Genomic DNA, 26,621 nt, shown 5'->3' with positions numbered 1-26,621 from the left:
AGCTTTAGAAATGGGGATTATAAAGACTTTCAAAATTGTATCTTCAAAAGGCTATTTGTAGTCTTAGGATTTCCTTTTCTAAGTGAATCCTCAATTGGCTCTGGGCAACGTGTATACAGAGACTGTTTTCTTTTACATTCCCAAGGACACAATTTAGAAAGTGTGCAACAAATGTCTGTTGGACATGATCAAATCAAGAGTGACAAATTTTTTTATACTACATAGCAGTGGCTAACTTCCTTTAGTATTTCAAAATTATCACAACTACACTTATATATAAACTTACAAGCATATTTGCAGGATTTGCCATTTAAAGCTCATGTAAAATTGCAATTTATAGATTATAAGAAAAAGCCATAGCCAGATGACTTTTTTTTTCCCCTAAGGATACAGAAGTTTACTGAATACACTGCAAGAGAGCAGCAGGCAGGACAGGAGAGGAGAGGCTGTCTGCAACCATGAGACATCTTAAGGGGTTTTTTTTGCCTTAAAGTGAAAGTCTTATAATCATTTCATCCTCAGTGTAAATGTTACTAAATAGCCTAGAATCAAATAAAGTTTACATAATCTGTTACCACAAATATGAGAAAGAGGGGTGCCTGGGTGGCTCAGTCGTTAAGCGTCTGCCTTCAGCTCAGATCATGATCCCAGGGTCCTGGGATCGAGTCCCACATCGGGCTCCCTGCTCCACGGGAAGCCTGCTTCTCCCTCTCCCACTCCCCCTACTTGTGTTCCCCCTCTCGCTGTGTCTCTCTCTCTCAAATAAATAAATAAAATCTTAAAAAAAAAAAAAACAAATATGAGAAAGAACAATTCATTCGACTTAACACCATTACTGTGCTGACACTTATTCTTGCTTCTGCCTACATACCTGCCTACTCAGACATTTTTAAAAGTCTTTTAGAGCCTTCTTTGTAAAGAAAACACTAGTCTTCTCTAAAAACAATGTAAATTAGGTATTTGAGTCACTGGCTAGTTTCCCGAACTTCACAAAAATCTTAGATTACAATGGGCAATTTAAGTATATTAGTTTTATTCTACTAGTTTTGTTTCGATGAGCCAAAGATTTATTGGTAAATCAGTAATCTGGAAGGTACTGGGAAAAATCTTTCTCTAATATAGTAAGTTTAGCAAATCGCAACGTAGGACAATTTAAAGACTCCTAGAAGAGGCATAAAACTCTCACACCAAGTGAGAAAGTGTAGTGCCACATGTACACTCTCGACGGAGGTTCAGAGCTATATCCAACCACTTTTCCAAGTGAGTAAAGACCTCTGGAAATCAAACAGGAGATCGTCCCCTATTATTTGGTTCTTCAAAGGTGAAAAACTGAACAGGTGGCCTAAGTACAATTCGCGTAAGGTTCTGGGAGACACGAGCAGGCCTTAAAGGGGACTGCCAAAAGCACAATCATTCATTTATCTCCACAAATTCAGACTGGGTACCCCCCCACCCCACCCCACCCCACCTCAGGCCCTGTGGAACTGAAATCAATCAGTCCCTGAGCTCTGCTCTCTGGAAGACAGGCTGAAGTGGCAAGGAGGGGGAAAGCACATAAACAGGCACTATGAGTCTTGCACGCGAGTACTGAGGTATGCACCGAATCTGTATCTTTCACCCATGTATACCCAGCGTGTCTTATTCAGCAAGCGCTCATTAATTGTTCACTGAACCCATGAATAAATAAATATGAGACACTTAAGACGAGCTCGGAGTTGCGGCTGCATATCCGCGGCGGTCTCCTTGGCCCAGGCGCCCACCACCACCCGCTCATTTGCCCGGCCGGGAGTTCACCCTCTCCTGTCGCCACAGGCAACGGCAATAACCAAAGGTCAGCTTGAGCCCGGGCCCAGGCCACGCCAGCCGCCCGCCCCCGGGCGGTACTTACCGTTGGTGTAGAGAGACCCCGAGGCCGAGGAGGCCCCGTTCTGGGCCTGCAGGCCGGCTGGGGCGCCGCCGGAGGCCGGTATCCCCGGCTGGGACATGACGACGGTGCGCGTCGGGGCTGGAAGGGAATGGTCGGGGTCTGCGACAGCGCCAAACGAAGAGCTGAGAGACGACTGCTAGAAGCGGAGGGAAGGAACCACCGACTCAGGACTGAGGCGAGGAGGAGAGAGGGCGGCGCATCATGCCCTAGGCATGGCGCGGCATTCTTCCCAGCCCGCGAGCGGCCACGGCTTGGCTTGGGAGCTGAGGCTTGGAAGTCGGACCGGTGGGGCCGAGAACGCCGGGCTGGACGGCGGCAGCCTAACGAGAGAGAAGAGAGGCCCCGGCCGGAAGTGCCTGTCAGCCGCTGGCCGCGCAGGCGCAATCGGGACACGTGGCACTTCCGGCTCCGGGCTCGCCGCCGCTACCGCGGTCGCGACGCTCTCTTCTCCCCTCGGAGCGGCCCAGAGGCCACCTGACAGCTCCGGGTGTCCCAGCCCGAAGGACCGTGCTCGACCTCGCCTGCCACGTCACTGAGTCTTACCGTCGGCCGGAAGTGGCGTGTGTCACTGCTACGGAAATCCCCGCCGTAATGAACGTCATCTCGCTGGCAGGGCCAGAATCTGAGGGCAGGCAGGGCTTCAGTAGCCACTTTCGAGGGGTGGGACTGACAGTTCCGCTCCTGGCGTTTGTGAAGATTACCTGAGACGACAGACGTCATCGTCCTCTCTTGAGACTATACCTCTGGTAGCCCAACTGATGAATATTCATCGCAGTATTTCATTTCACATTTCATCATATTCCAGGTGTAAACTGTAGGGTTTTGTTTTTTTTTTTAAAGGGGTTATTATGTACGTGTGTTAAAAGTGTAATCAAATCGAGGAGGAAGCCTTTGTTTTTTGACTGGACGACTCAGAACTAATTTTAATTTTGAAACTCGCTGATTCATAGCATAGTCACGCGAAAGTTCATTAACATCACGTTGAACAGCAGGTTTAAATGGCAGTTTTAGTTCCTCTTCTAAGAGTTTACAGTAAGGTGAAACATTCAAACTTCCTTTCTGGGCAAGTAGACTTTTTTTTTTCCAAGTAGACTTTTTTTTTTTACTTTTGAGGCTAAGGGGAGGTAGAAACCGGAGTGATAGGATAGTACAGTTAATTGATGATCTCCTTAACCATTTTAGCTACCTTCATTCTACTTAGGTTTTTCCTGCCCTGAGCTGACGACAAAGTTCTTCTTTAAACTGAAGATTTGTTCTGTTGATTGAAACATCATGCCAAGGGTGCCTGGGTTGCTCAGTCAGTTAAGTGTCTGCCTTTGGCTCAAGTCATGATCCCAAGGTCCTGGGATTGAGCTCCATATCGGACTCCCTTCTCAAGGGGGAGTCTGCTTCTCCCTCTCCCTCTGCCTCTCCTCCCTACTTGTGTTTTCTCTCTCTCTCTCAAGTAAACAAATCTTTTTTATTTTTATTTTTTTTAAGATTTTATTTATTTGAGAGAGAGAGTGAGAGAGAGAGAGAGAGCACAAGAGGGGGGAGCGGGAGAGGGAGAAGCAGGCTCCCTGCCAAGCAGGGAGCCCGATGCGGGACTCCATCCAGGGACTCCAGGATCATGACCTGAGCCGAAGGCAGTCGCTTAACCAACTGAGCCACCCAGGCGCCCAACAAATCTTTTTTAAAAAATGTCATGGGAAAGGTTTTGCAACTGGTGAAGGGTGAAGTAGATCTTAATTCATTTAATATCAAATACCTACTATGAAATACTGTATTTATACTGTATAATGTTATATTACATAATCATTAGAGCAAGAGTTAAACCACTGTGTCAGACCTGAAAAGCAAACAGTAAAAATCAAATAACTAAGGGTTAAATTTTATCCTAACCCTGTTTTTATCATTTGCCTCAGAACCTTACTGAAAATGTATTTGCCCTTTTGGTGTTAAACAATTAAACTCCTTTGCACAAGATACAAGTACAAAGGTTTCTTTAGGATGAAGATGATACTTTTTTTTTTTAAGATTTTATTTATTTATTTGACAGAGAGAGACACAGTGAGGGAGGGAACACAAGCAGGGGGAGTGGGTGAGGGAGAAGCAGGCCTCCCGCTGAGCAGGGAGCCTGATGCGGGGCTCGATCCCAGGACACTGGGATCATGACCTGAGCCAAAGGCAAACGCTTAGCAACTGAGCCACCCAGGTGCCCCTGAAAGATGATACTTTTAGTCAAACTGTTTCCCTATAACAAAATCCCAAATCATATATCCCAAGAACACTTAAAAATATAAGCAACACAAGCCTCTAAATGTTTTAAAAGAAAACAGACCTCAGAAAGAATCTAACTTCCTGAAAGGTCAGACAGAAAATCACTGTCACTCTTCAAAGGGGAAGATGCTTAAACCTGGTCTCAAACTTGCCGTAGTTTAATTTTTTTTTCTTTTTTTTTTTAATGCAACTCCTTAATTGGTTTATTGACCTTGGCACAGGAGTTTGATTTGGTTAAATCAAGCTTTCTTTGGACTTTGTTCTGTTGAAGCAATATCTGTGTGTTCAGAGGGGAAAAAAACTAATAGGATTAGCCATTTTAAAACATAAATCATGGGGTGCCTAGGTGGCTCAGATGGTTACGCGTCTGCCTTCGGCTCAGGTCATGATCCTGGGGTCCTGGGATGGAGTCCCGCATCAGGCTCCCTGCTCAGCAGGGAGCCTGCTTCTCCCTCTGCCTCTCTCTCTCTCTGTCTCTTATGAATAAATAAATAAAATCTTAAAAAGAAAAAAACATAAATCATGGTTGGTTAAATAAGGTTAAATAGGGGTGCCTGGGTGGCTCAGATGGTTAAGCGTCTGCCTTCGGCTCAGGTCATGATCCAGATCCCGTGGTCCTGGCTGGGATCGAGCCACCTGTCCAGCTCCCTGCTCTGCAGGAAGCCTACTTCTCCCTCTATCGCTCCCCCTGCTTGTGTTCTCTCTCTGGCTGTCTATCAAATAAATAAAATCTTTAAAAAGAAAACAAAAACTGTCTTTAAAAAAATAAATAAGGTTAAATAATAATATGCTAGTAAGTAAATACTGCTTTTTATAAAATTTGTCACCTCCTCCCTCCCCCCCCCAGTGTTGTTATTATTCCCCAAAAAACTATGGTTAAGTCTTTTCAGGTGTTTTTTACATTTTCAACATAGTTTTAAAATATTGAGGAGAAAAGCAGCATTTGTCATCTGCCCACCCTCAGAGACAATAGGAAATTAAGTTTAAGGAATTGAGGTGAGACAGCATAGTTAAAAACTTAATTGTCTTTTTAAGTGTCATCCACACATTGTCAAATCCTTCTCTGACTTCTTGAAGTGTGACTACCTATCAAGGAAAAATTATTAGTGCTATTACCAGTTGTTAAGGGTATTGATCTTTTTTAGTTAACTACCTGTATCTATCCTACAGTACCATACATTTTTCTAAACTAATGTCAATAATATATTCTACCTTTTTATCCTTGTTTTCCAGAACAACAGGACCCTTCTGCCACAGATACACCCTTCATATGTGTATGTATCAGATTTTCTGTACATTATTTTCAAAGCCTTCAACCCTACTTAAGATCATAAACAAACAAAAAAACAAATGACACTCCAGAGTCTCAGCAAGGAGACAGCACTATACAAAGAATGGTCCATTAAAGTTGATTATTTATTTTAGACCCAAAGAGGTAGACAGGCATTCCTAATAATATTTGCTGACATGCAGAAGTAGACTCAGGCTCACACACTAGGGCCCCTTTGCCTGCCTGCTCATCACTGTTGAATTGTCAGCTGATAAACTGGAACAATTCTGTTTACTTTTCAGAATGGGAGAATTATTTTAGGTCCTTTAATCATTTAAAAATGTGTTCTAGGGGCGCCTGGGTGGCTCAGTCATTAGGTGTCTGCCTTTGGCTCAGGTCATGATCCCAGGGTCCTGGGATCAAGCCCCACATCGGGCTCCCTGCTCGGCGGGAAGCCTGCTTCTCCCTCTCCCACTCTCCCTGCCTGTGTTCCCTCTCTCGCTGTGTCTCTGTCAAATAAATAAATAAAATCTTTTTAAAAAAATAAAAATAAATAAAAATGTGTTCTATTTCAAACCAAAAAAAAAAAAAAAGGTTTCAATTACAAACAACAGGTTTGTTCTGAAACTCTTGTGACTCCATTTTAAGAACAGTTCCTTAGGCCTCATTTGCCTCTGGCAGGACATCTGTTTATATCTAAAGTCAGTAGCTCCAAAGCTACATCACAAGAACACTCCTCTCACACCAAGCCAGCAAATTCCATGTTTTCTTTGAAAACTTTTCATCTTTATGTAGTTCTTGCCATTCTCACCACCCACTGGTTAATTTTCATCATCTTGCAGTGGAACTCCTGGGATAGCCTTTCTGGTTTGCCTCTCTCCAATCCATCCTACATGTTGAACTGAGCTCCTAAATACTTATTCTGTCTTTATTTTCCTTTACCCCAACACCTGTAATTGCTCCCTGTGCCTGTTCCATCAAGTTTCTCTGCATGGCTTTTCTCATCTCGCACTGAGTAAAATCCAAAGTCCTACTCAACCTTTGAAGTCCCACATGACCTAGCCCTACTACCTCTCTTCATCTTCCATACTCTCTCACTCACTCCGCTGCACACACACTTGCTGTTTCTCTACCTACCCAACCATAAGCCTGCCGTTTATGCTTGCTTACTTCTTATCCCTCAATGCTCTTCCCCAAGATACACAGGTGGCTCAATCTCTCACCCCTTCAGCCTTTATTCAGGTTAACTTATTGTTTACCCCTTCTCTGAACACCCCATACAATAGCTTACCCTCCCTGCTCACTCTAACCCTCTTATCTTGCTTATTACTTTTTTTCATAGCACTTCTCATCATTGTTAAGTGCTTAGGGCTATGTTTACCTTTCTTCAGTGGGATAAAATTCTATACATATCCTGCCCATTCTAAGGTATTTTTTTTTATTTCATATGTGTCTCATTGTTTAGACTGTCAGAGAGTAGAGACCAAGGATCTGTCCTTTTCACATCTGTATTCTTAGCACTTGACTTGGGGCCTCACCTTTAACAGGTGTTCGTTAAATGTTTTTGAATGAATGAATTTAAAGTGTCATCTTTTCCCATCTTCTGACTATTTTGCCTCTCATCAATTCACTACTACAAGTTCGTATTTCAAGTATAGCTAAGCCACATTACTAGCACTTGTTTCTAAATTATGTCTTTAATTCTTTTAGGTTCTTTTTTTTTTAGATTTTTTTAGGGGCGCCTGGGTGGCTCAGTCGTTAAGCATCTGCCTTCGGCTCAGGTCATGATTCCAGGACCCTGGGATCAAGCCCTGCATCAGGCTCCCTGCTCTGCAGGGAGTATGCCTCTCCCTCTTCTGCTCCCCCTGCTTGTGTTCCCTCTCTCGCTGTGTCTCTCTCTGTCAAATAAATAAATAAATAAATCTTTTAAAAAAAAAAAAGATTTTTAAAAATTTATTTGACAGAGCGAGCACAAGTGGGGGGAGAGGAAGGGAGTAGCAGAGGGAGAGGGAGAAGCAGGCTCCCCACTGAGCAGGGAGCTCGATCCCAGGACTCTGGGATCATGACCTGAGCCGAAGGCCGATGCTTAACCAACTGAGCCATCCAGGCGCCCCTAATTCTTTTAGGTTCTTAACTATTATGCTACATTGTATCCCATCTGATATAGACCTAATAGTGTAATTTGTCAGGCCCCATCTGCCTGAAAGTACAAAATCAAATGCCAATTCATTTTCCCTTTCTAACCCCAAATACCTCCCTCTGTCCCTACACCCTCTACAAACACCCTAGCATCACAGTATCAGAGATGCACCTTCTACTCTAAAACCCATCTTTTCATCATATTTTCTGCTGAATGACCTCACCAGTTCCTTCATTTGTTGATTAATTAATTTATTCAACAAATATCAAGTGCCTTCCTTATGCCAGGTACTTGCTAAGCACCAGCAAAAACAGAACAGGGCAGACAAGGTCTCTTCCTACTGTGAATTTTACAGTGGAGGAAACAAAAGAAAAATGTATATAAATATATATATATTTTTTTTAATATTTTATTTATTTGACAGAGAGAGACACAGCGACAGAGGGAACACAAGCAGGGGGAGTGGGAGAGGGAGAAGCAGGCTTCCCGCGGAGCAGGGAGCCCGATGCGGGGCTCGATCCCAGGACCCTGAGATCATGACCTGAGCCGAAGGCAGACGCTTAACAACTGAGCCACCCAGGCGCCCCTATAAATATATATTTTTAAGTTTAAAATTTGGTCAGTGCTATTGAAGTATTGGTACTGAGACAGAGAATAGCAAGTAAGAGCCTGATTTGGTTAGGATGGTCAGGACAAGAGGTGACATTTAAGTTGTGATCCAAAGGATGAGAAAGCTGCTATACAGAGAGAGAAAATGGGAAGAAGAAGGGCTCTAGCCAAAGGGAACAGCACCTACAAAATGCAGAGGCAGGAATGAGCTTGCTATAATGAGCAAGGCAGAATGGCAAGAGATAAGATTGGAGAAGTAGAGGGGGCCAGAGCAGTAAGTCTTGTAAGGCATTGTAAGGAGTTAGGCCTTGGGAAGCAGTTGAAGAGTTGTAAAGAAGGGAGTAATTTGATCCAATTCATGCTTTAAGATGAATGCATGTTAAAAAAAATCCAGGGGGGCACCTGGATGGCTCAGTTGGTTAAGTGTCTGCCTTCGACTCAGGTCATGATACCAGGGGCTCCCTGCTCAGTGGGGAGTCTGCTTCTCCCTCCCTCTGCCTCTTCCCCAGCTTGTGTGTGCTCTTGCTCTCTCTCTCACTCACTCTCTCAAATAAATAAATAAAATCTTTAAAGAAAATTAAAAAATCTGGGGTGCCTGGCTGGCTCAGTGGGTGGAGCATGCAACTCTTGATCTTGGGGTGGTGACTTTCAGCCCCATGTTGGGCCTAAAGCTTACTTAAAAAAAAAAAAATCCAACAGCTGTGATAATAATTGATTGCAGGGAGAAGAACGGAGTTGTTGCAGTAAACCAGGCCAGCGATGCCAGTAATCTGCAGTGAGGTTGTTATAGTGGAAATAAAAGTAATCCAAGTTAAAATTCTGGACTTTGATATCTCCTTTATTTTTGCTACTAACATGCCATCAATCATGACATCTTATAGGTTCCAATGTTTATAGTTTCTCACACACAACTCCGTATTTCCCTGTTCCCAACCCAGGCCTATGTTACCATTCACCTACATAACTGGAGCAGCTTCATTTCTGATCTTGATTTTCAGTCAAGCTGTTCCAATACAACCCACACACTGTGGCCAGAGCAAACTTTCAAAAACTACACTGAACATGTTCCGGCTCTACTTGAAACCTTCAAGAGGCTCTATAGTTTAGGAGCCAAGGTCCCCAGCAGTCCAGCCCAAACCTACCCAGTCAAATCATAATACTTGTATGGTGCTTTTCCCATCTCTCTCCCTTTGTGTGTATTATTCTCTCTTATACCATCCCTACTGGATATTAATCCCCATTTTACCCACACAGGAACTCTAAGTGGCTAGTGATATTAGAAGCATAGCCTGTGGGGGCGCCTGTGTGGCTCAGTCGTTAAGCATCTGCCTTCAGCTCAGGTCATGATCCCAGGGTCCTGGGATCGAGCCCCACATCGGGCTCCCTGCTCTGCCGAGAAGCCTGCTTCTCCCTCTCCCACTCCCCCTGCTTATATTCCCTCTCTCACTGTGTCTCTCTCTGTTAAATAAATAAATAAAATCTTAAAAAAAAAAAAAAAGAAGCATAGTCTGTGGCTAGAGGTTGTCCTCTTATCTATTATATTTTAGTAAAAATGCACCCATTAAAATTCAGAATTTAGAATACTTAATTACATGGTAAAGCATCTACAACAAATGTTTTGAATTTTAAATGTTTTATAAAACCATGTATAGTATGATTATAATCTAATAAAAGTGGTTTATCTGTAAGGTGAGACTGGGGGTGATTTTTGTTTGCATGAGGTATTTTTCTGGATTTCCCAAACTTTTTACAGTTAATATGTATTACTTTTATAACAACAATCACCAGAAAAAATGGGGGGAAATATGCTATGTAGCCTTTAAGACTCTCCTCAAACACTGGCATCACCGGCCTCTTCGCTCCCTCACCACCACCACCATCATTTTGTACATTATTATCCTCTCTTCCCCTACCTTCTTTGAGAGTTAGGTGTGACTTAACACATTTCCCTGACCAACTGAAAGGTCCTTGAGTAAAGACGCTATGTCTTGCTTATTGTCACAACCCTCCATTCCTAGCCATTTTACAATTTGTTGCTGAAGCCAGGAGTTTAGATTTTTTAAGGCTGACTAAAATGCCAGCAATATCAGGAAAAAAAAGGCTATCCAGGATAAGAGCTATAATTTTGAGGAGTCCAGTGAAGTAGTCCTTTGACTACTTAAAAGCGATGGTTAAACCTGTTAACCTCAGGGGTGCCTGGGTGGTTCAGTGGGTTGAGCATCAGACTCTTGATTTCAGGGTCATGGGATCAAGCCCCATGTTGGGCTGCGCACTGGAGCATGGCACCTGCTTGGAATTCTCCCTCTCCTTCTTCCTTTGCCCCTCCCCGCTTGCATGCTCCCTTTGTCTCTCTACAACTTAAAAAAAAAATTTTTTTTTTTTAACCTGTTAACCTTAAAAATAAAACCGTTATTTTGCTAGGGAAAAAAAAGGTCTATTCTGAAATAGCAGAGAATTGCATTTCCAGACACACAAGCTAGGGCTCTGCAAGTCTAGAGAACAAAGGTGAGGACCACTCTTTATAGAGGAATACCTAAGTTGAGAGGCCTTTGTTATAAACAAAAAACCGATTGGAATAAACTGGGAGTTCTAAGTGTAGTGGCTTTTCACTGGCTGAGTTGTGACAGTCTCTCATTGGCTGGGCTGCTGCTGGATGAAGAAATTCTTTCCTCCTGCTATGGTAGTAAAATAGTCTTTTTCCTATGGGGAATGCAAGGTAAGTCTATTCCTGTTGGGGTCTGCAATGAAGGAAGAGTGGTAGGGTATAAGAGCTCCCACTTCTGGCTCCTGACTCCATTTTACTATATATATATATATATGTATTTAAGTAAATTCTACACCCAACATTGGGCTCCAACTCATGATCCTAAGAACAAGAGTCCCATCCTCCACGGACTGAGCCAGCCAGGCACCCCTCCTGACTCCATTTTAAATGAGATTTCCTTTTATTAATTTTAAGAAACCAAACTGGATTCAAGAGTAGGTAAGTGGGAAAGAGAGTAGAGGGGAACCCAGACTGGAAAAACAAGTTCCTCTAAGTCAGATCAATGGACTCTAGTGAAATTCTTCAATCCCTTCAGGACAAAACTGTATCTAGGAGGGGTGCCTGGGTGGCTCAGTCGGTTAAGTGTCTGCCTTCCGTTCAGGTCATAATCCGGGATTGAGCCCCACATCAGGCTCCCTGCTTGTGCTGTCTCGCTCTCTCTCTGTCAAATAATAAAATCTTTTAAAAAGTACATAGGAGGGGCACCTGGGTGGCTCAGTCCGTGAGCAAAGGTTAAGCATCAGCCTTTGCCTCAGGTCATGATCCCAGAGTCCTGGGATCGAGTCCCACATTAGGCTCCTTGCTCAGCAGAGAGCCTCCTTCTCCCTCTGCCTGCCGCTCCCCCTGCTTGTGCTCTCTCTATCTGACAAATAAATACATAAAATATTTTTAAAAATACGTAGGAGTCCTTCATGTATAAATGGATCACTTGCTCATATGTATTGAGCACCTATTATATGCCAAGCACTGAAAATATGTTCAAGAGAAGAAAAGACAGATATGGTTCCTGACCTCAGGAGGCTTACAGAATGTCTACTGGGGGAGATTCTACACAAATAATCACATATTTACTTGGACAATTATAAGGTGACTTGAATCATAATAGGCTAATTGTACAGTTGCTGGGGAAACCCAAGTTTGGGAGGGAGTTTTGTTTATGTTTTGTTTTTTTAAAAAATTTATTTATTTATTTATTTGAGAGAGAGGGAGGGGTGAAGGGGATAGAGAGGGAGGGAGAGAATCTCAAGCAGACTCCCCACTAAGCATGGAACTCTATGTGGGGCTAGATCTCAAAACCCTGAGTTTCGTGTTTTTTTTAAGATTTTATTTATTTAACAGAGAGACACAGTGAGAGAGGGAACACAAGCAGGGGGAGTGGGAGAGGGAGAAGCAGGCTTCCCGCGGAGCAGGGAGCCCGATGCCGGGCTCGATCCCAGGACCGTGGGACCATGGCCGGAGCTGAAGGCAGACACCCAATGACTGAGCCACCCAGGCACCTTCAAAACCCTGAGATTTTGACCTGAGCTAAAATCAAGAGTGGGAAGCTTAAAGGACTGAGCCACCCAGGCACACCTGGGAGAGAGGTTTTGATGAAAGAGGGCTATCTGTGCTGAGACCTGAAGAGTGTATATGACATAGGTGGAGAGGAGAGGTTTAGAAAATTTGTTCTGGCAGAAGAAATGGCAAATATGAAGGGAAGACACATGGGCTAAGGCATTTTCTGAGGCTGCAGCAGAAAGAGGGAGATCCAGCAGAGCAAGTTATAGGTTTTTCTTCTATTAAATAATCCATTCTTTAACCCCCAAACAGCTCCTCTTTCTGTCCCTGTGACCTAGCAACCTGGCTTGAGAGCAATCTTGAGAGTATCACACTTCCATTCAAGGCACCCAAATATTCTTATTTAAACACATTTAAGGGGAGTGCCTGGGTGGCTCAGTTGGTTAAATATCTGCCTTTGGCCCAGGTCATGATCCCAGAGTCCTGGGATAGAGCCCCACATCAGGCTCTCTGCTTAGCAGGAAGCCTGCTTCTCCCTCTCCCACTCCCCTGCTTGTGTTCCCTCTCTTGCTGTCTCTCTGTCAAATAAATAAATAATAAAAAATAAAAAATAAAGCTCAAAACCTAGCATCCAACCCATTATCTGGCACATAATTACGTTTTGTAAATTACTTATGAATTCAAGAAACAGGTATACTTTGAAGATATATTTTTTTAAATGCATTTTTAGGGGCGCCTGGGTGGCTCAGTCGTTAAGCGTCTGCCTTCTGCTCAGGTCATGATTCCAGGGTCCTGGGATCGAGCCCCGCTTTGGGCTCCCTACTCAGCTGGGAGCCTGCTTCTCCCTCTCCCACTCCCCCTGCTTGTGTTCCCTCTCTCGCTGTGTCTCTGTCAAATAAATAAAATCTTTAATAAAATAAAATAAATGCATTTTTAGGGCGCCTAGGTGGCTCAGTTGGTTAAGTGACTGCCTTCGGCTCAGGTCATGATCTTGGAGTCCCGGTATGAAGTCCCGCATTGGGCTCCCTGCTCTGCGGGGAGTCTGCTTCTCCCTCTGGCCCTCCCATGTGCGCTCTCTCTCTCTCAAATAAAATCTTTAAAAAAAAATAATAAAGTGCATTTTTAAAAACGGATGTCATAGATAATTTTCCCAAGCTACAGACTCGCGTTTCCTTCTCTGCCTAGGCTCTCGGGTCCCTGAAGCCCTTTCCCGCGGACGTGGGAAGACCAGGTTGCTGGAAGGCTGGCTGCAGCCCGCAAGCGCGCTCAGCCTGGAGTTTGGCGGCGGAACCGCGGGGAGGCGGAACTTTGGGCTTGTGGAACTGTGGCCCTGCGGACCGCCAGGAGGGAAGCACCCCTCCACCCCCCCACCCCGCCTCCCGGCCCGGAAGGAGCTGACGGGAGCTGGGACATCGGCAGCCATCGCGCTTTGCAGTTCGAAGTAGACGGGTGTAGGGCGATCGCCAGGTGAGGAATTGCGCTCTCTCCATTCGCAGGTGAGTGGCGGTCTCTTCTCCCGGTAGGACCGGCAGGCGGCAGCTGTGGATCCCAGGGAAGGTGCACTTTTCGGGCCTGAGCCCACCGGGGCCCCTGCTTGTGACCAGGCGAGGAAGGGGTCCCTGTTTTCCTCTCTGGAGTCAGGCGGCACTAAGAGGAACGGGTTCCTTTTCTGCTCTGCGGTGGTCGCTGTTAGAGTCCTCTGGATAGTACACCTGCTGCTGCCAAACGGTGTCATTTCAGAAAAGAATGAGCTGACTATAAGGCGCAGATAAGCTCTTCCTTCCCCTCAGCCTCAGTTTCCTCACCTGATCAGGTGAAGGCGGCGGGGATCATTGACAGCTCAAGACCCTGTGACGCGGTGTTTTCAGTTCTCCCAATCAGTGTGGCGGCAAAGTGAGCTTCCTTACTAGTAGAAGTTAATGTTTGGCCATAGCCCAAGTCCCAGCTGAGTGGGAGAAAGGATAAACTGGTTGGATAAACTGAAATGATTTATAAATTGTTCCAAGATTTTTGAACAACATAAAAATTTGTTTTGACAACAGCTGAAACTCTGACCTCATTGGCCCAAAGAACCAAACTCATTAGGAACGTTAAGGTATTTGGTGCATTGGGCAAAACGAGGTGAGGGAATCCTTTTAACTTGAAAAATTAAGCCTAGTATTATTTGCATATTTACCTCTCAAGCTCAGTATTACCACGTGTCTTACTCTGAAGAATATCCTAAGTTCAGTGTTAAAATATCAGCTAAGGGTATGAAAGAAGGGGCGCCTGGGTGGCTCTGTCGGTTAAGCATCAGCCTTTGGCTCAGGTCATGATCCCAGGGTCCTGCTCAGCGGGGAGTCGGCTTTTCCCTCTGCCTCTCCCCCTGGTTCGTGCGCGTGCTCTCTCTTAAATAAATAAATAAAATCTTAAAAAAAAAAAAAAAAGTATGAAAGAAAAGGAAATACTTACTGTCTCCTATGTGTGAGGTGCTAGCCATTCGCACAGCAATTCATTAAGGAAGGTAATGGTATCATCTCTATTTTACAGATGGGGAATAAGGGGAGACTTAAAATTTGTCAGTAATTAGTGTTGCTGACATAGCAAAGCAATGTGTGTATCTAATACTGTTTTGAGGATTTATGTTCATTACCAAAATATTTGGAACTTTAAAAACTAATCTTATAGTTCAGTGGCATTTTCTGAGTTTGCAGAAAAGGAATGTTTTGACTTTATTTTAGAAATGTTAGAGAAGCGTTGTTAATAATTACAAAGATGAGCAGTTGAAAAAAGTACATTTTAACCATCCTTTCCTTGCACTTCAAGCAGGAATTGAGACAAAAGATTAGGCTATCAGAAATGAAAATCACTGCCACATCATTTAAAGTTTATAAATCAGAATTCTGTATAATGACTATTTCTCCACCCTCTTCTTTGAGTATACTTGGTTGATACTCATTTAAATGATTTCTCTGCAAAACATTACTAAGCAAACACCTTTAAAATCATGCATTTGAAAAATTCCTCTTGTAAGTGGTGAACCACTGAATTTTTCTCCTGAAACCAATATGCACTGTATGTTAACTAGAATTTAAATAAAAATTTGAAAAAAAAGGAAAACTTTCTCTTTGTTGAGTGTAGCTTTTAAAACAATTTCAATTAAGAGTATTTTAAGGGGGAGGGGGGCGCCTGGGTGGCTCAGTCATTAAGCGTCTGCCTTCAGCTCAGGTCATGATCTCAGGGTCCTGGGATCGAGCCCCCCATCGGGCTCCCTGCTCAGCCGGGAGTCTGCTTCTCCTTCTCCCCCTGTTTGTGTTCCCTCTCTCGCTGTGTCTCTCTCTGTCAAATAAATAAAATCTTTAAAAAAAAAATATTTTAAGGGGGCTTCTGGCTTGCTCAGTGGGGGAATGCCACTCTTGATCTTGGGGTCATGAGTTCAAGCCCCATGTTGGGCCTAGAGCTTTTTAAAAAAAAGTATTTTAAGGATTGAATTTGTCACTGCTTATATCAATTTTCAGTTTTGGGTTTTTTTTTTTTTTTTTTAGATTTTATTTATTTATTTGAGACAGAGACAGCGAGAGCAGGAACACAAGCAGGGGGAGTGGGAGAGGAAGAAGCAGGCTTCCTGCTGAGCAGGGAGCCCGCGATGTGGGACTCAATCCCAGGACCCTGGGATCATGACCTGAGCCGAAGGCAGACGCTTAAAGACTGAGCCACCCAGGCGCCCCTCGATTTTCATTTAATTCAGTATAGGCAAGTTCAGTACTCAGACTCACAACAACCTTATTCATAATATAGCATTCTTTCCCCCTTCTCTTACTCTTAAAAAAATCCTATTTATATTTGTCACAGATTTAACCTTTCAATCGAGTGTCATTTTTCCCTAAAGGAAACTTGAGTTTGTACTTTTGGTTGATTACATGAACCCAAAGGTCTAATCCCATTACTATGATTGCTATGCATTTAATCATAAAATATTTTTTTGAGTTTTGTATTTGCATCACTATTTGAAAACTTTAAAGGCTATAGAAAGAAAATCTAAGAATTTTAGGGGAGAATATAAAGTCAGCACTGTCTTGAAACATTTAACATTATTACTTTCCATCCTTGGTAATACACAGGGCCTTGCTGAAATTCTATAAAACATGGTCAAGCAGAGTTTGGTCTCATATTTCTAGTACTATTTGAATTTGAAAGAGAAGTGTGCATAATTTCTAAATGAGCATAATTTCTAAATCAGGTAGTTTACTGATCTTACGGAATTTATACACATTTTTATCATAAACCTGATGAAGATGGGTAGAAAATTATGATTAATCTTTTCTAGTAAATATCTTTACCTAGAGTTGAAGGAAACTATTCTAGTACCTTTTCTGGTGACGGTCAGTGACAGTGTTGTTAATACTTAAAGTAAAGACATTCATGGGACGCCTGGGTGGTTCAGTCGGTTGGGTGTCTTCAGCTCAGGTCATGATCCCAGGGTCCCAGGATCAAGTCCCACATCGGGCTCCCTGCTCCCTTTTCCCTCTTCCTCTGCTGCTCCCCCTGCTTGTGCCCTCTCTTTCTCTCTGATAAATAAATAAAATATTAATAAATAAAGACATTCATGAAAAATATCATTAAAAACTTCTTCATATTGGGGTGCCTGGATGGCTCAGTCGGTTAAGCGTCTGACTGTTGATTTCAGCTCAGGTTGTGAAATAGAGCCCCGAGTTGGGCTCAGCTCTGGGGATGGAGCCTGCTTAAGATTCTCTTTCTCCCTCTCCCCCTCCCTCTTTCTCTCTCTCCCCATCTCTCTCTAAAAAAAAAATTTTTCATATTAAAATACTGAAATCTTTCAGTATTTTTTTTTTAAAGATTTTATTTATTTGACAGAGAGAGACACAGAGAGAGACACAGTGAGAGAGGGAACACAAGCAGGGGGAGTGGGAGAGGGAGAAGCAGGCCTCCCGTGGAGCAGGGAGCCCGATGCGGGGCTTGATCCCAGGACCCTGGGATCATGACCTGAGCTGAAGGCAGACGCTTAACAACTGAGCCACCCAGGCGCCCCTTTCAATATTTTTTTTTTAAGATTTATTTTATTTATTAGAGAGCACAATTGGGGTGGTGGGGGGAAGGGCAGAGGGAGAGGGAGAAGCAGGCCTCCCCACTGAGCAGGGAGCCTGATATGGGACTTGATCCCAGGACCCCGAGATCATGACCTGAGCCGAAGGCAGCCGCTTAACCGACTGAGCCACCCAGGCGTCCCCCCTTTCAATATTCTTGTTAATATTGAAGTTAACTTGAAAATTGGCATTTAGAGTTTGTGCTTTTGAGGAGGCACCTGGTTCAGTTGGTAGAGTGTACAACTCTTGATCTCAGGGTTGTGAGTTCAAACCCAATGCTGGGTGTGTAGAGATTACTTAAAAAATAAAATAAAATCATTAAAAATAAAGTTTGTGTTTTGAATTTCAGTTAATTTAGTTGGAATGAGTTAAGACCACTTTACGTTGTGTAGTATACAAAATATTTTCAGGTACATTATCATAATTAATCTTTTTTTTTTTAAGATTTTATTTGAGAAAGAGAGAACACGAAAAGGGGGAAGGGCAGAAGGAGAGGGAGAAGCAGGATCCCGCTGAGCAAGGAGCCTGCTGCAGGGCTCCATCCCAGGACCCTGTCTGGGAGCATGACCTGAGCCAAAGGCAGATGCCCAACTGACTGAGCCACCCAGGCGCCCCACATAATTAATCATTCTTAAAACTCTGTGAGGCAAATAGTATTCCTATTATAGGTAAGAAGAAATTGGAGCTTAGAAAGACTGGCTTTCCCAGAATGAAATAATAGTATTTAAAAGATGCATATTAAATCCTGATTTTTAAAATTCTAGGATAGGGGCACCTGGGTGGCTCAGTTGTTGAGCGTCTGCCTTCGGCTCAGGTCATGATCCCAGGGTCCTGGGATCGAGCCCCGAGGAAGCCTGCTTCTCCCTCTCCCACTCCTACTGCTTGTGTTCCCTCTCTGGCTGTGTCTCTGTCAAACAAACAAATAAATAAAATCTTTTTTAAATAAATAAATAAATAAAATTCTAGGATAGGTACTCAACTTTCACCATGGCTCTACCATCCTTTGCATCCCAAAGTTAATAATGTATTGTTTCTATAATGCTACTCTGGTGTTATATTTGCCTTTTTAGACCATTGGAACTTTTTATTTCTTTATTTTTTAATAATCGCTTTATTGAAATATAGTTCACATACCATAAAATTTATACTCTTAAAGTATACAATTCAGTGTTTTTAGTATAGTCACAGTGTTATGCAGCCATCACCACAATCTATTCCAGAACATTTTCATCACCCAAAAAGAAAGCCAGTACCTATTAGCAGTCACTCCCAGTTTCCCCTTACCTCCCTATCTGACACCACTAACTTACTCTGAGAACTTACTGTTCAGGACATTTCATGTAAATGGATGGAATCATTCATGTAAGTTTAATGGGAGAAGGCTTTAAGCAGTTATTTGTAATCTGAGCGGTTCTGCTCCATTCTACTCTTTTGTACTGATTTTCATGTTACTGGAGTAGATCACTTTTCTAATCTGCATAGGCACTTTTCCTGTTTGTGGTTCATGCAATAAATAAATCTGCTGACGTGTATATGTTTCCTTATTCTTGACCTTTGCTCTTCACATGTCTAATAGTGAGTTCATGGTGTTGTGTAACCTGTTCTCAGGTATCTGTTTGTGGCTAAGTAACTTTTATTCTTAGTTGGGCATTTTTATTTCTACTTTAAAATGACTGATGCTTCCTACCTTGTTTTAAGGTTCTTAGAAACCACAGCTTTATTGAAATATAAATATCTCATTATCTTCTAAAGCAGAGTTTCCCATATATGTTAATTATTTCTCTAGGGACAAATTTTACAACAGCAAATTTGGACCATCTTTATGCAAAAAATCGTTTTTCCTTCAAGGCTTACCCCATTCCACTCTCTGTCAGTCTCATAGCTTTCACCTACTAACAGTCATCTTCAGTGAGGACTTCTTTTTTTAGTAAACTCTGTCCTCAACGTGGGGTTTGAACTCATGACCCCGAGATCAAGAGTCACATGCTCCACTGACTGAACCAGCCAGGCACCCCTTCAATGAGGACTTTGTCACTTGATTCACAGTCTTGCTCTCTCCAGCCCCGCGTTCTTCCTGGTGATTCTGCTGTCAGCGTGGACAGTATACCATGTAGCCTGGCTTCCCCTTTCTTTCACCCCAGCTTTTTTCATCTGTCTGTGCCAGAGCCGGGCCTTGGAACTTGCCACCACCCAGACCTGATCCTCTTGAATTTTTGAACCTCACATTCTCCTCCAGTTTGCTGACACAATTCTGCTCCACCTTTCACTTTTCTTGCCCTTTTACTATGATTATGTATGTCTACAGTTGCTTTTCGACCAGAGCTTTTCCCCCTGTTCTCTTAGTTCTCTTCTGTGAGAAGCCTGCCTTTGCTGCCCAGTTTATCCCCAGGTACTAGCTGCCTTTATACATTTATTCACACAGCCTGAACTTTTGATCATATCACTTCAACCTCTCACTAGAGTTCCCCTTGTCTTTTTTCAGTTCCTAATCCCTGTTCACTCCATGTTCTGTAAAACTGATCCTCGCTGGAGGGAGTGGCAGGGAGAGGGGGAGGTTGGAAATCCATGCAGATGGACAATGCTGTGAATGTTTTTCTGCCCCAGCCAAGCACTCGGCTCTTTTTAGCAGTCTTTTAACTTGATCTTTTCCCCACAGTAGCTATTCGAATCCTCACTCTGCTCCTCAGAAAATTCTCGGTACCCCTTCTTCACTTTTGGAGCCTGATTCCTGCTACCTCCACTGTACATACGTTCCCTGGCCCTCCTTCCTTCTACTCTTAGAGAAGTGCTCTCAGCCCTGGCTCCTCTTGAGACTGTGCCCCTTTTGCAATTCCTTCCTTACCTTTCTCGCTCATCTTTAACCTCTCCCTTTCTGCTAGCTCCTTCTTATCAACATACTTACCCTTCCTTAAGAAGAAAATCCCACTTCTGTCATTCTATTTCAAACTCTTTGAAAGAGGACTCCTTCCTTACTGCCTCCAGCTATTGACCTTCTGTCCTACTCCTTCTCCATAATAATAGCAACCAAGTATTAAGTACTTATTTTGTGCATTTTATCTCAACTTGATCTTTACAACACCCTGAGAGAGTTTGCAAAAGAAACTGTAGCTTGTTCTAAGGTCACACAGTTAATGACTCTTGGAGACCCAGCTCTGCTGTGCTTTAAGTACTAGCCTTGGGCTCTCCTGGACTTCCGCTCTGCTGTGGGTGACTCATGCTCTCAGCAGTTGTCTCCTAGTCACAAAGCAAGCTGTGACATCTCTGCAGCGGTAGTAATGGGGCTAACTTCTTTCCACTTTTGCCACCGTCTCTTCTTGGTTTTTTGTTTTTGTTTCTTTAAGATTTTATTTATTTGAGAGAGTGAACAAGAGAGAGAGCACAAGGGGGTGGAAGGGCAGAGGGAGAGGGATAAACAGACTCCCCTCAGAGCAAGGAGCCCTATGTGGGCCTCGATCCCAGGACCCCGCGATCATGACCTGAGCTGAAGGCAGATGCTTAACCGACTGAGCCACCCAGGCGCCCCTCTTCTAGTTCTATCCTTGCTGGGTTCTGTTGGTTCTTCCACTCTTCTGTCCCTTAAAGATCATCTCAAGTGAAAACTCATTTCTTCCATAGCATTTGGCTGGTGCTTAAGGCAGGAGGCCTTTAGGCAGAATTGGTGGGAGAAATCCATTTGTTCGTTGGGACGGAGACTGGGCAGAGGTTTTAAGGTGGTAAAGTATAGGTCAGTGGCAGTGAATGGCAAGTGGTTTACTTTGGCCCAGGGAAAGCTACAAGTAGGGAAGACTGAAGCTTGTAAAGGTGACCAAAAGATAGATAGTGGAAGTTCTAGAATATTGGACGAGGAGTTTGAATCATTTCTCAGCCCACAGACCTCCAGTGGTTCTCTATCCATAGGTATAGGATGGCCGTATAATTTCACACCTAATCAGGATGCTTTTGAGAGTGAAAGGAAGCACTGTGAATAATTGTACTGAGCTAACTTTGCTGAGACTGTCCCCAGCAAGCTGGGAGTTATAGTCACCCTGACCATGCAATAAATCAAGTCTAAGATGACATTTTGATGAAGCCGCTCTGGAGGGTGTGTACAGAGTGGTACAAACAAAATTTGAAGTTAAGATGGTAGTTTGGGAATGTGATTTAAGGTTCTTCACTAACTGGTTCCTGTAGGAATCAAAGAAAGCTTGAGACTGCAGAAATTGATAGAGCTGGGGAATAACTAACTGGATGTGTGATGTGAGGGAGAAGGAGGAATTACATGTCAGAGTCATAAGCTGGAGTGATTCAAAAAATGGTACGTAACCATTTAAACAAATTTAGCCTTTAAAACTTTGTTATAAAGCCACTGCAGTGTAAAAGAAAGGGAACGGAGTTGGAAGTCAGAAAGACCCGTGTTTAAAACTTGGATGTGCCGATCCCTAATACTTGAGTTTTAGCTATTGTAACTTCAGTTTCTTCTTCTGTAAAATGGGAACAGTAATGTATTTACTTGGGGGCCCAGTCAGGAGAGCATGCGCGACTCTTGATCTCAGGGTCCTCAGTTCAAGCCCCACATTGGGCATGGAGCCTACTTAAAAAAAAAAAAAATAATAATAATATATTTACTTTGAAAGGTTGTTGGGGTGTTTAGTGGTGACATTCACAAAGTGCCTAGTCCTGTGGGCCACATGGTAGAAGAAATAAGAGCAGCTAATGCTGAATGCTTCCTCCATGCCAGATGCTAAGTGCTTTGTGTATAGTAATGGATTTAATCTTCACAACCATCTCAGGTAGCTACTGTTATTCCCAGTTTACAGGTAAGGAAATTGAAGTAACTTGCCTAAGGTTGGTAGTAAAATCCTGGCTCTGTAGTTCTTTTTTTTTTTTTTAAGATTTTATTTATTTTTTGATAGAGAGAGAGATAGCAAGAGAGGGAACACAAGCAAGAGTGGGAGAGGAAGAAGCAGGCTTCCCGCTGAGCAGGGAGCCAGACGTGGGGCTCAATCCCAGGACCCTGGGATCATGACCTGAGCCAAAGGCAGACGCTTAATGACTAAGCCACCCACGTGACCCCGTAGTTCTTGTTCTTAACCTTTCAACAAATCATAATGCTCATGGGGGTAGCTGCTATTTCTTGTTAGCTTTGCTTTATTAAATTGAAAGACTGATTCGGTATTATTTCCTATGTCAATATGTTATGGGTAGCAAGCATGAAGACCAAATGCCTAAATTTAGTATCAGATTTGTTTCTCATTCTGACTTATGCCTCACTTGTGAGCACCTGTTGACTGATGCTAAGTTTGCAGCCCCCTAACCTGTCCCATCATTTCACAGTACCTGACTTTTTGCTGTCCCCACTTAGTTTCACACCTCTCCACATAGTATAAAAACCACTTAGCAAACTCTTATTTAATCTTCAAGATTCAGACTGAACATCATCCAAGAAACCTTTCCTTAGGGACACCTGAGTGGCTTAGTCGTTAAGGGTCAGCCTTTGGCTCAGGTCATGATTCAAGCCCCACATCGCATCAGGCTCCCTGCTCAGCCGGAAGCCTGCTTCTCCCTCTCATACTCCCCCGTTTGTGTTCCCTTTCTCGCTGTCTCTCTCTCTAATAAATAAATCTTAAACAAACAAACAAACAAAACAAACCTTTCCTTAGCTACAACTTGTCTCTGTAGAACTGTGGAAATAGGACTCTGGATGTAGAGACAAGGAGGACTGGTTTTCTCTTTTTCTATACAAAGCATAAAGTACATTTGTGAGCATTCCATACTCCTTCCTACTGCATTACTTCTCTTTATTCTGATTTTACACTGTTATGATCATTCATCCCCTAATAGCTTATCATTTACAATATGGACAGTCTTTTTCTTTGTGTTTGTATAAGTTTTGAAATTCTATAGGGTAAGTTGTTACCATCCTAGATAATATCCTATTCAGTTTTAACATTTTTCAGTTGAATTACATTTGTGTAGCTAACTTACCTCTCTAGACTTTAACCTTTTCAAGAGAAAGAGCCATGTTTATCATCAGTATTTGTATCCCCCATGGTGTCTTAGCTTAGGACCTTGGACATAATATGAACTTGGTAATCATTATTGAATTAAATAAAATGTCTCAATACACCACTGCTTTATTTGATTCCCTAGAGTGAAAATTATGATTCTGTTTGAAAAACATACATCTTACCTAAAAATCTTCAGAAAAGATAAGCCACTTGTATATGTTTTCTGTGACTACAAGTTTCAATTTCTACATGACCTAGAATAATAATAGAATGAGATATAATTTTCAACTTGAGTAAAATAAGAACTTCTAAGGTACTGGATTTTTTTTTTTTTTAAGATTTTATTTATTTATTTGAGAGAGTGAGAGGGGAGAGGGTCAGAGGGAGAAACAGACTCCCCACTGAGCGGGGAGCCCGATGTGGGACTCGATCCTGGGACTCCAGGATCATGACCTGAGCTGAAGGCAGTCGCTTAACCAACTGAGCCACCCAGGCGCCCCGGTACTGGATTTTTTTTTAAGATTTATTTTAGAGAGAGAGAGTGAGCAGTGGTGAGAAGCAGAGGGAGAGAGTCTTTTTTAAAGATTTTATTTATTTGTTATGTCAGAGAGAGAGAGAGAGAGAGAGCACGCACAAGCAGGGGAAGGGGCAGAGGTAGAGGGAGAAGCAGGCTCCCCACTGAGCAAGGAGCCCGATGTGGGACTTGATCCCGGGACCCTGGGATCATGACCTGAGCTGAAGGCAGACGCTTAACCTACTGAACCACCCAGGCGTCCCTGAATTTTTGTATATATATATGTGGCTCTTCTAGTTCTCATTCTTGTGCTACTGACATACGAAACTTTATAATTTGTGAGTCATTCTCAGTCAGGAATGGACTGGTTGCAAGAGCAAAATTTTGCTCTGGCGAGTTCAAGTAAGTGGATGGAAGAGGGGAGAGGCTGTTGCCTGGATTCAGGGAATCGCCTAGTAAATACTGCTAGGCCTTCTAAACTGGAGGTAGGTGTCTCTTTCGTCTCTCATTTTCAAGGCAGTGTAATCTCTTAACACCTTATCCTCTAGCAATTCTGAGTTTGGTGGGCCTGTCTGGATCAGGTTGGCAGCCCACTGACTGAGAGGTGGTTAAAGAAAGCACTGTTGTGTGTCACACTTTGTCTAAAGAATGTCAAAGATAGCAGAACCTTTCAAATTGTTTGGACTTGGCCCAAGTTTTGGGCCTGGGTTTTGTTTAGCTCTAGAAAATGAACTTTGTTGATCTGAAAGTGTATTTTTGTATATGTGATCTTTCATTTCTCCAGGATTTTTTTCCTCTTCTTTCCATATTAGCTTTATTAGTTATCAAGCCCATGTCAAGTAAATGCTATACAGAACTATACTCTGCATGTTCTACTGTGATTTAAGAAAATGTTTTTTAACATTCAGTAATATGATTAAAATTTGAAAAATGCCGAAAGATGACAGACCCAGAAATTGACCACCTGTTACCATTTACTACAAAAGACCAAAAGTAACAGAAAGAGGGTTTTTACTCCACATAGCTATAATCAGACTCGGAAACTTATTATCATAAATTTCCTTTTTTCATCTCTTTCTCCTTGCTCTTCCTTCCCCTACTCTAAGGTTTTGGTACCTATTTCATAGACCATATATACTTCATTTAACTTACTGTTGAATATAGATTATTTCCAAAATTTTTCTTACATAATGCTTTGATGCACATCTGTATACATAAAGATTGTCCATATTTAGGACAATTTCTAAAAGTAGAACTCTTGGGGGGGGTGTTTGGGTGGTCACTTGGTTAAGCGTCCAACTCTTCATCTCAGCTCAGGTCTTGATCTCAGGGTTGTGAGTTAAAGCATACCTTAAATAAATAAGTAAGTAAGGGTGCCTGGGTGGCTCAGTCGTTAGGCGTCTGCCTTCGGCTCAGGTCATGATTCCAGGGTCCTGGGATCGAGCCCCACATCGGGCTCCCTGCTCTGCGGGAAGTCTGCTTCTCTCTCTCCCCCTGCTTGTGTTCCCTCTCTGACTGTGTCTCTCTCTGTCAAATAAATAAAATCTTTTTTTTTTTTTTAAGATTTTATTTATTTATTTGAGAGAGAATGAGATAGAGAGCATGAGAGGGGGAAGGGCCAGAGGGAGAAGCAGACTCCCCGCTGAGCAGGGAGCCCGACGTGGGACTCGATCCCAGGACTCCAGGATCATGACCTGAGCCGAAGGCAGTCGCCTAACCAACTGAGCCACCCAGGCGCCCAAATAAATAAAATCTTTAAAAAAATAAATAAGTAAGTAAGTAAGTAAGTAGAATTCTTGGGTCAAACAGTATAACATATATTACTGGCGAATTAGTTATTAAAAAGATTTGCATCAATTTATACTGCTATTAACTGCCTCTCTTACGACATCTTTTCCAGTTCTGGCTGTTACAATTCATTTTCGTGTTTGCCACTCTGATTGGCAAATAATGGTCTCTAGTTTGTTTTTTAATTAAAATTTTTTTGGTTTTTTATTTTTTATTTTTTTAAAGATTTTATTCATTTATTTGAGACAGAGAGAATGAGAGACAGATAGCATGAGAGGGAGGAGGGTCAGAGGGAGAAGCAGACTCCCTGCCGAGCAGGGAGCCCGATGCGGGACTCGATCCCGGGACTCCAGGATCATGACCTGAGCCGAAGGCAGTCGCTTAACCGACTGAGCCACCCGGGCACCCCAATTTTTTTGGTTTTTTAAAAATGGAAAGAGGGCTTTCGCTTTTTTTTCTTCCCTTTTTTTTTTTTTTTTTTTTAAAGATTTTATTTATTTATTTGACAGAGAAAGACACAGCGAGAGAGGGAACACAAACGGGGAGTGGGAGAGGGAGAAGCAGACTCCCCGCTGAGCAGGGAGCCCGATGCGGGACTCGATCCTGAGACTCCAGGATCATGACCTGAGCCGAAGGCAGTCGCTTAACCAACTGAGCCACCCAGGCGCCCCCCTTTTTTTTTTTTAAAGATTTTATTTATTTATTTTACAGAGAGAAAGCGAGAGCAGAAACACAAGCAGGAAGAGTGGGAGAGGGAGAAGCAGACTCCCTGCCGAGCAGGGGCCTGATGCAGGGCTCGATCCCAGGACCCTGGGACCATGACCTGAGCCGAAGGCAGACGCTTAACCACTGAGCCACCCAGGCACCCCTCCCTTTTTTTTTTTTTAAGATTTTAATTATTTATTTGTCAGAGAGAGAGAGGATATAAGCAGGGGAGAAGCAGGCAGAGGGAGAAGTAGGCTCCCCGATGAGCAAGGAGCCCAGTGTGGAACTCGATTCCA

At 43.0% G+C, this 26,621-nt stretch overlaps 2 protein-coding genes and 1 long non-coding RNA gene across 4 annotated transcripts in view; 2 read left to right on the top strand and 1 right to left on the bottom strand.

Annotated features, from left to right (window-relative positions):
• The window catches only part of SEC24A (SEC24 homolog A, COPII coat complex component), a 68,856-nt gene extending 66,519 nt beyond the window's left edge, over window positions 1-2,337 (bottom strand). Inside the window, exon 1 of the mRNA XM_035014156.1 lies at window positions 1,889-2,337. Coding sequence (XP_034870047.1) covers window positions 1,889-1,985 — 97 coding nt within the window. The 5' untranslated portion in view covers window positions 1,986-2,337. The remainder of the gene's footprint in view (window positions 1-1,888) is intronic.
• LOC118016651 lies at window positions 2,321-9,457 on the top strand. The gene is made up of 3 exons (XR_004680880.1): window positions 2,321-2,732; window positions 5,420-5,460; window positions 8,927-9,457. It is a non-coding gene; the product is annotated as an uncharacterized LOC118016651 (long non-coding RNA).
• A 4,172-nt stretch (window positions 9,458-13,629) lies between these two features.
• The window catches only part of SAR1B (secretion associated Ras related GTPase 1B), a 29,408-nt gene continuing 16,416 nt past the window's right edge, over window positions 13,630-26,621 (top strand). Inside the window, exon 1 of one of the 2 annotated variants that reach the window (XM_035014155.1) lies at window positions 13,630-13,714. The gene's annotated coding sequence lies outside the window, so the exon portion shown is untranslated. Of the gene's footprint in view, window positions 13,744-26,621 lie in introns of both variants that reach the window. The other variant, XM_035014154.1, reaches the window with a different exon arrangement.

This window comes from Mirounga leonina, unplaced genomic scaffold (assembly GCF_011800145.1).
Source record: "Mirounga leonina isolate KUSES-001 unplaced genomic scaffold, KU_Mleo_1.0 Mir_168, whole genome shotgun sequence".
In the NCBI taxonomy this organism is placed as follows: Eukaryota; Metazoa; Chordata; class Mammalia; order Carnivora; family Phocidae; genus Mirounga; species Mirounga leonina.
Note: the sequence above shows the minus strand (reverse complement) of the source record. Positions and strands in the feature narration are given on the sequence as shown.